We start from the raw sequence: 9,713 nt of genomic DNA, 5'->3' as shown, positions 1-9,713 counted from the left end.
AAAAGTTTGAAAAACCAAGGGGGTTCATTGTAATTTTTTAAATTTTTGTGAACAATTAATTTTTTTTTATTTGTTTTGGAATTTATAAGAATACTTTAGTCTTTTTTTTTAAAAAAAAAAAAAAAATTAATAAAGAAATATATATATATATATATATATGAAGGAAAAAAAAAAAAAAAAAAAAAAAAGAGAGAAAGAGAGGCCAAAGTTGGTCAACCGCATATATATATAAGAAGAAGGAAAAAAAAAAAAAAAAAAAAAAAAAAAAAAAAAAAAAAAAAGGCCAAAGTTTGCCAACTGCCCAACCCATAAGCAATTCTAATTAATGGAATCTGGCATGCAGTACTCCCATTCACGACTAACTAGGCTATTTACCAAAAAAAAAAAAAGTAAAAGAAACACAACTTCCACTAGTTGCACGCGGGAGACTTTCCCGCACAAAACCAAAACTTGTTTGTTATAGTTTAAGAAGCAGAATAAAAAAAAAAAACAAAGAAAACAAAAAAAAGCGGCGCTCATCATCAAAACAGTTTCTTTCTCTCAGGTCTCTCTCTCACTCTCTATCTCGTTTTGATCTGAATTGGGATTTGGGATTTGGATCTTTCATTGTTTAGAGATTAATTTATGTTTATTTATCTGTACGTTTTACTCCCAAAAAAATTGTGATCCTTTGAATTGGGATTTGAATCTGTTATTATTTAGAGGTTAATTTTATGTTTATTTTATTTTAGTGCTAATAGTAAAAACAGTGATACCTTTGAATTGAGATTTGGATATTTTATTGTTAGACAATTTTGGACGAAAGTATGTGTGGTGACACCTAAAACCTATAGATTGATAGCGATATGTGACCTAAAACTTTCCCCTTTTCCACAAAATAGTTTATGAGCAACTAATTGTAGTTTTATCTCATGTGGGGTTGGCGATCGTTTTAGGCTTGCAGTCAAGACTGATTCGGTTTTTTTTTTTTTTTTTAATTTATTTTTTCTGAAACTAGAAAATTATTAAATTGCCTACACCAACTAGATTATCACACAAAAACCACGTCTTTGTTGTCATGTACGTCTAAGAGTACTGCATATATGTCTGTGTTTTTAATTTTTAATTAAGCTTAATATGTTTATGTTTTTTTATGATTACATTTTGTTAATGAATTTGATGGATTACTAGATTATTTTTTTAATATGTACTGTGGCTCGATCTCCTTTTTAAATTTAACTTCTATTGGTCATTTAATTTATTGGATGTGCCAATCAAGTAGAAAATTAAGCTTAATTTATTGGATGTGTCATTTAATTTATTGGATGTGTCAATCAGGCAGAACAATTAAGCTTAATATCTCTCTTAATTATCACAAGAAAACCATTTTGTTTTAATGTACTTCTAATTTAGATTCACATGCATATGTGTAGAATAAGAGTCTTTGTGTATTTTAGTTTTAATTAAGCCTAAATGTTTTTTTCTTTTATTTCTTTCTTGAATTCAAGAAGAGAAATTATGTTACTATTCAACTTTTTTTTTTTTTTTTTCCCAATGGTGAGTAAAATTTGGTGAGGCTTCTAGGAATGCTCGAAGTCATGCCTTTTTTTAATTTAAAAGTTTTAGAATTTTGATAAAACATGTTAATCAATCGAAAAGTGTTTCAGAAAGCTAGAGTTATATATTCTTGTATTGTTTAATAAATGTGTATTATTTACAATCATCATTCTTTTTTTTCTTTTTTCTTTTTCTTTTTTTTTTTTATATAAAAATATATATTTACTTTCTGAGTAATCGCGCGATTTCAATTCCCTTAGTTTTTAATTGGGATGCACTTTTCTTTAAAAAGTTTTATAGTTTTTCAATAGGCACTTAGGTGGTTCATAAATAATTGTTTTGAATATTGATGTTGAAGTAAAATAGAGAGTGAGCTGCTTTTGGTGTGTTTGTAAAGTTTGTAAATAATTTGAGGATTTACAAATGAATTGAGATTTTTTTTAGGTGACTTCCCATGTTTTGGTTTTTTTTTTGTTGTTGTTGAGTTGTCTAATCATGAGCTGTTGTTTTCCATTTCAACTCCCAAGAAGAGGCAGCGAGTGCCATCTACATACAATCAGTTTATAAAGTAACAAATTTGCCATTGATTCTTTTGGGTATCTTTTTATCCTTTGCGTAATAAAAACATTGTATATATTCAAACTATAACATTCCCATTTCTCATGTAAGACAAAACTTCTTTCCTATGTAGAGAGGAGATCTAAAGGATCAAGGCCAATAATTCGGATATTAGCCACAGGGAAGCATTTATTACTGCTGCCAAAAAATGTAAGTACACAATATTCATTGCACAATCACAAACACTGCAAATTTGAAGTTGAAATTTTTTATTTTCAAAAGTTTGCTTTTTGGTTTTTTATCAATATATTGAATCTCTTCAAATTTGAAAAAATGACTTCTTAAGATTTTTAATAATTCATATTATTATGTTTTGCTATGCAATTTACTTGATCTTTCATCTATTAGGGTTAACATTAATCTATATTACTTATAGGAAAAACAGTGAATTCAAATCTATAGCAAGCTATGCGAATCTAATGTTCTAGATTGTGCTTACTTAATAATAGTTTTGAAGTTGTCTTGGACTGTTATTGAAGAAGAAAGATGTTTGATAACTTTATACTGTCATATTGTTGATTTTGTGCAATTTATCTTTTTATCCTTTGTGTAATAAAAGCATTGTATATATTCATAGCTTTATTTAAAACTAATACTAATTTTACCTTTATTGACCCAGTCCCGTTGTAGCTTGTTTTATAAACTAGTACAAAGACTTTAGTTAACCACAGATCGAGATGGATAAGAGTTGGATGCAGGAAACTCATAGATTTGGTGAGAAATATTCCAAAGGTGTTGAACAATTCATTAGAATGGCACGTGGTCACGTGGATGAGCTTAATAGGATCAAGTGTCCATGTTGCAAGTGTGAGAATCGTTATTATAAGCCTATAGACATGGTGGAAGATGATTTGTTCATTAACGGAATTGATATGAACTACACCCAATGGGTATTTCATGGGGAAGAAGACCCGTTTCGTATAAATGAGCATGTCAATCATAATGATGATAATGCAAGTTCAGAGGATATTGATGAGGTTGAACAAATGTTAAATGACATCGGTATGGGGACATTTCTAGGTGCTAATGCAGGTGAATCCTCTACTACTCCAGGTCCAACAACCAATGATTACAAATCGAGAACTTTTGACCAAGTGTTGGAAGATGCCCGATGTGAACTTTATCCAGGCTGTAAGAAGTTTTCAAAGCTCTCTTTCACTGTGAATCTACTTCATATAAAAACACTTTGCAATATGAGTAACAAGGCGTTTGATATGGTGATTGACTTGATAAAGAGAGCTCTCCCAGATGGAGAGGCATTACCAAGATCATATTATGAGATGATACATGCATGTAAGAATGATTGCATACTTTTTTGGAAGAATCACGCTGATAAAGAAGAATGCCCAACATGCAAAACTTCAAGATGGGCAACGGTCAAAGGTAAAGGTAAGAAAATTCCACATAAGGTCTTACGGTATTTCCCAATTAAACCGAGATTGCAACGGTTGTTTATGTCGAAAGATATTGCCAAAGATATGAGGTGGCACAAAGATGGGCGTCAAGATGATGGAAATCTAAGACATCCAGCTGATTCAATATTGTGGAAAGAGTTTGATAAAGAACATGTTCAATTTGCTCAGGACTCCCGCAACGTGCGACTTGGTTTAGCAAGTGATGGTTTCAACCCATTTGGTAATATGAGTACATCATATAGCATATGGCCAGTAGTACTTGTGCCGTATAATTTACCTCCGTGGAGGTGTATGAAAGATCCATATATGATAATGTCTTTACTTATCCCTGGACCTAAGGCACCTGGAAATGATATTGATGTGTATCTGCAACCGTTAGTGGATGATTTGCAAGAATTATGGACTGAAGGCATTCCTACGTATGATGCGTCGACACATGAGAATTTTAAGTTGCATGCAACATTATTATGGACTATAAACGATTTTCCTGCATATGGAAACTTGTCTGGGTGGTCTACTAAGGGAAAGCTTGCCTGTCCAGTATGTAACAAGGATACAATATTTAGAAGGTTGAAGTTTGGATTTAAGACGTGCTACATGGGTCATCGTCGGTTCTTACCTCAGGGGCATATATGGCGCAAAAAAAAAATCTCTCTTTGACGGTACTGAGGAGCATAGAATGAAGCCTAATGAATTATCTGGTGATCAATTGCTACACCAACTAAATAACTTAACAAATGTGCAATTTGGAAAAGATGAGAATGGAAAATCGAGAAAGCGAAAGCGCAAAGAAAATGAGTTGAATTGGATGAAGAAGAGTATTTTTTTTAATTTGCCTTATTGGTCAACATTGAAACTGAGACACAATTTAGATGTTATGCATATTGAAAAGAACATATGTGATAGTGTCTTAGGTACATTACTGAATATTGATGGAAAAACGAAGGACACTTTCAAGGCACAACAGGATTTGTGTGTGATGGGCATACGTAAAGATTTGCACTTACAACCAAATGGTACATCCACATCAATGCCACATGCAAATTTTACCTTGTCAAAAGCTGAGAAGATAAGTTTCTTAGATTGGTTGAAAGGTGTGAAGTTCCCTGATGGGTATGCATCTAACATTAGTCGGTGTGTGAACGTCAAAGAAGGTAAGATTTCGGGAATGAAAAGCCATGATTGTCACATCTTCTTTCAACGATTACTTCCTGTTGCAATTCGTCCATATTTATCGAATGAAATACGTACAACATTGATTGAGTTGAGTTTCTTTTTTAAGGAATTATGTTCACGAACATTGAGATTAGATGTCTTGAAGCGAATGAAGGATGACATCCCTGTAATTTTATGCAAGTTGGAAAAGATATTTCCACCAGCTTTTTTTGATATAATGATACATGTAGCTATTCATTTACCCCGAGGGGCCGAGCTTGCAGGACCAGTACAATTCCGTTGGATGTATCCAATTGAAAGATGTCTTGGTAAATATAAGCAATTTGTGCGGAATAGAGCACGTCCGGAAGGGTCAATTGCAGAGGGATATTTATCAGTTGAATGTTTGACATTCTGCTCCATGTATCTTCGGGGGATTGAGACAAAATGGACTCGTGAAGAACGGAATAGTGATGGGTGGCAGGTGGAAAAGAGTAAAGGCTTGTCTGTGTTCTCTCAACGAGTTCGTCCTTTAGGAGCAGTAAAATTTATAAAACCTGAAGATAAGGTTCTCTCAAAGGCTCGATGGTATGTGCTTAACAATTGTGACGAAATTGCTTCATACATTCGGTAAGTGTATGATTTATTGTTCTTTTAACTTATGCATGATTTACTTGATAATAAAGTAGCTAGAGTAATTATTATTCTTTATGTAGTGAACACTATGACAAGATCGAAGGAGAAGGAACTGTGGAAATCCAGAGTAAGCATGAAGCCGAATTCGAAAGCTGGTTCCGACATCGTATATGTGGGCATAATGTAGAAACCGTGTCTAAACAAATATATGATCTTGCATGCGGACCGGATCATCAAGTTGCAATGTTTAAAGGTTGTATTGTGAATGGGGTTAGGTTTCACATAAAAGACTATAAACGGACTCTACGTACCCAAAATAGTGGTATAATTGTTCCAGGTGAGCATCGCATGAAGAATATTGACTTCTATGGTGAGTTGAAGAACATTCTAGTATTACGTTATGGTCGAAATCGTGTGTATTTATTTGAGTGTGATTGGTGGGACATTGGGCATAGAACAAGAATGCAAATAGATGAGCATTTTATGAGTGTGAATACATCGCGTACATGGTATGCATCTGACCCATTTATCCTAGCATGCCAAGCCTCACAAGCATTTTACTTAAAAGATGCCAAATTGGGTAGTAGTTGGCAAGTAGTACAAAAGGTGACCCATAGAAATATATACGATGTTCCAACTATACTAGAGGGAGAGATTGAAGAAGATGACGAAGGCTTTGGTGATGAGGACGAAGAAGATGAATGTGTTGGGGGTCATGCACCTGTGCAACAAGGAAACGATGAAGACTCAACTCCGTTACGTAGAGATGATGTGGAACCAATAGTTGTTGATAGAAGCATGTTAATCAGTGATGAGGCCAATAATGAGGAGAATGAAACAACCTATGATGATGAAGAAGAGTTATCTAGCAACGATGAAGAAGATGAGTTATCTAGAAACAATGATACAAACTCCTCTCATGAAGAGGAGTTATCTTGCAACTCTGATACAGACTCTGAAGATGATATGTGTTGAATATATTCTATTGTGAAATTTATTTGTTGTTTTGTGATATATGGTAAGATGATATAAGCATATGATTTGTTTGCCTCATTAGAAATCATTTGAGTATTATTGTATGTTTATATTTTCACATATTCTTATCCATTGTTACTATTGTAGAATCAGTTATACACAATGAATCGAGGACGAAAACGATGTATGGCCACGACTCGTTCTATGCCATTGCAGCTCAATGATAAAGATGGGGACACAAGTTTAGGATCCCAAGTGGCTATTGAAACTGATGTACAACCATGTCCAATGATGACACAGGGACCCTCCAATACATCCTGTAAGTGCACATATAATATTTATGCAATAAGCTCTGTTATTGAACAAACTACTTCACCAGAAATTACTAACTAGGTTTTCAAATTTTGCCTCATAGCTGTTATGACCAGCAAGAAGAAAAGAGGTCAGAATAAATCTATTAAGTTCAGTAATCTTATAGAGCATGGTCCCGTTCCGATAGAAATCCCTGCTGAGGCAAGAGGACCTGTAGGCGATAATGCTAGTCAATTTAGTAGGAGAGTGGCAATAGTTGTTCGTCAACACGCCGACCTTTGGCATGGTTCTTGGACTCATGTCCCACCAAATGAGCGGCAACTGTTAAGAAATCGTGTTTTGGTGAGTTTTTTTGTTTGATGTTATGTTAATTACTACATATAATATAAAATGTTAAGACTATTGTTTTCTTATCTATTATGTTTCAGAGTGAGTGGGATTTAGATGAGAATGTGAATGAACACAATGCAAGTGTGGAGTTGGCCTTATCAAATAGTTATAAAACACTTCGTTATGGTCTTCATCAAAGATTCCTAAAATGCGGTGGTAATACAGACTTAAAAATGGCCAAGACAAAAGTTCAAAAGAATATGTCACAAACCACGTGGCATAAGATATGTGAATCATTTGCCAACGAAGATTGGAAGCGTAAGTCCTTACGTAATAAGGCGAATAGATCGATGTTGAAGACCAATCACACATTCGGCTCTAGATATTTTATTAGTCATCGCCATAGTAAGGTAATAATTTTATACTATTATATTATTTTAATAATTATATTTAGAGCATATGTTAATCATGTGTCTATTATGTGCAGAAGAAACAAACTAGGGTGGAACCTAAAGTAATTGACTTTTATAAGACCTCTCACACAAAGAAAGATGGGTCATTTGTGACTCCGCTGTGTGAAAAACGATACGTAAGTAATTGAAATATAACTTTTCCATTATATAATTGAATTGCATAAATTATTTAATTAAAGTTTATGTTGCTTGTGCAGAATTTGATGCAAGAAATGTTGGTTGACGAAGAAGTTGTCTTAAATGAAGATGAAATATTTACACAAGTTTTTGGTGGGAAACGTTCTGGCCATGTTAGAGGGATGGGAAAATATGTCATACCTACCCCATCCTCTTCACATTCGCGATATGGCACCCAAGTCAACCTTGAGTTAAAGGAAACAAAGCTCGAAGTGACCAAGTTGTCAGATCAATTATTGGAAAAAGAAAGAAAAAGAGATCAACAAATAGAATAAATGCAAAATGAATCAAATCGACGTATTGGATGAGATTCAAAAAGAAGCAAACCGACATGTTGAGGAGATTCAGAAAGAATCAAAGCGCCAATATGATCTTCTATTGTCACGTATTTTAGGTAAAATGGTTGTGGGTCAAATATGTTTTGTTGTGCTTTAATTGAACAACAACAGCTAATTTCTGACAGTTGACACCTTTGTTTGTTTTTCTATATGTTATAGGAGCACAAGGTCATAATTTTGCTCAATTTGATGGGCAAGATTAAAGAGATTCGATTCGAAAACTTCACGTCTTTTGTGTTATAGAGTATGGTATGTTTCATTCGAACTTTATATTTGGAATTAAGTTGCATAGCTTGTATATTTGGATGTTTTATTTGAATGAGAAGATAAAAGGTATTTAAAATGGAGCAGCTTGTGTTTTCACTTCAGATGCATTATTTTTTGAAATTTACTTTATGGTCGGTTATGCTCTTCATAAATAGTTCCGTATCCATGTCCTTGCTTTATCTACTCTAAAAGATTAAGGGCCTAGTTGATTTTAGCATATGGTCTGGTAATTGTATTGTTTCTTGGTACAATTTGGTATCTGTTTATTATTTGACTTAGGTGTGTATCCTTTTACACTTCGAATTTCTATTGGATTCATAAGTTTAGAAAATGGCTCTTTAAGTAGTTTAATTCTGTAGTATTCAACTGTTGGATTTGATGCGTTGAACATGCTTTAGTGTTCCAATATATTTTTGAAGGAGGATCTCAATGATTGCTTATTGAAATATAGTTTTTATTTTTATTTGAAGTGTAGTGTTATATTTCTGTTTGGGCTTCAGTTTGCTAATAGCGATTATTTATTTATTCTTTTGCCAGGGGAATCTACCACCGCCGACACTCTTGTGGCTTATGTTAAATTATAGTTGCATTAATTAAATTTTGGATACACTTAATGTTTTATCAGATTTTTGGATGCACCAAATGTTCTAGATGTAATTTGACGAGGAAGACTTAGTTTTTCAATACTTAATGTTTTATCATATTTCATTTTGAGGATGATTGTTATGCTTAAACAATTTGGCAATTGGGATTGCATTTTAGTTATTTCTTGTATTTTTCTTTTTCTTTTTTTCTTTTTTTTAATAAATATAGATAGATGCTTTGCTTAAAGATGTGAGCCGAGGGCAAACCAAAATTCTATTTTTGGTTTGTTATCTTTTCTGCATATTAATAAATGCAATTTAGATAATTCATACCAAACATTAAAATATTAATTGGCAAAAAAAAAAAATATATAATTGACACAATTTTTTTATTAAAAAAAATTATTTGTCATTAGTGATGACTTACGTAGTCCCTAATTAATATGCAAAATATCATTAGCGACGACATAATGTCGTTGTTGTTGTGTGCACATTAGCGACGATACAATGTCATCGCTGTTGTGTGCACATTATTGTGTGCACAATAGCAACGACACAATGTCGTCGCTGTTGTGTGCACCATTAGCGACGACACGATATCATCGTTGTTGTGTGTACATTAGCGACGACACTGAGTCGTCGCTGTTGTGTGCACCATTAGCGACGACACAATGTCGTCGTTGTTGTGTGCACATTAGCGACGACACTGAGTCGTCGCTGTTGTGTGCACCATTAGCGACGACACAACATCGTCACTAATGTGTACATCATTAGCGACGACAGTGTATCTCGGGAGGCATTTTTAGCAACCATTATTTGTAATAATAGCGACGACAACTGTTGTCGCTAATAGTCATTATCAGCGACGAAATAAAAAGTCGTCGCTATTTAGTCTTT

At 33.6% G+C, this 9,713-nt stretch overlaps 2 protein-coding genes across 2 annotated transcripts; both read left to right on the top strand.

The window, feature by feature from the left end:
* The first annotated feature begins 2,831 nt into the window (after nucleotides 1–2,831).
* Nucleotides 2,832–4,229, top strand: LOC133876302 (uncharacterized). Its single transcript, XM_062314578.1, has one exon. It carries the CDS (start codon nucleotides 2,832–2,834, stop codon nucleotides 4,227–4,229), a length of 1,398 nt encoding a protein of 465 aa, XP_062170562.1.
* Nucleotides 4,230–4,248: 19 nt separating this feature from the next.
* Nucleotides 4,249–6,335, top strand: LOC133876301 (uncharacterized). The gene is made up of 2 exons (XM_062314577.1): nucleotides 4,249–5,354; nucleotides 5,441–6,335. Exons 1-2 carry the CDS (start codon nucleotides 4,249–4,251, stop codon nucleotides 6,333–6,335), a joined length of 2,001 nt encoding a protein of 666 aa, XP_062170561.1.
* The last annotated feature ends 3,378 nt before the right edge of the window (nucleotides 6,336–9,713 follow it).

This window comes from Alnus glutinosa, chromosome 8 (assembly GCF_958979055.1).
Source record: "Alnus glutinosa chromosome 8, dhAlnGlut1.1, whole genome shotgun sequence".
Classification (NCBI taxonomy): Eukaryota; Viridiplantae; Streptophyta; class Magnoliopsida; order Fagales; family Betulaceae; genus Alnus; species Alnus glutinosa.
This window is presented reverse-complemented; position numbering and strand designations above follow the sequence as displayed.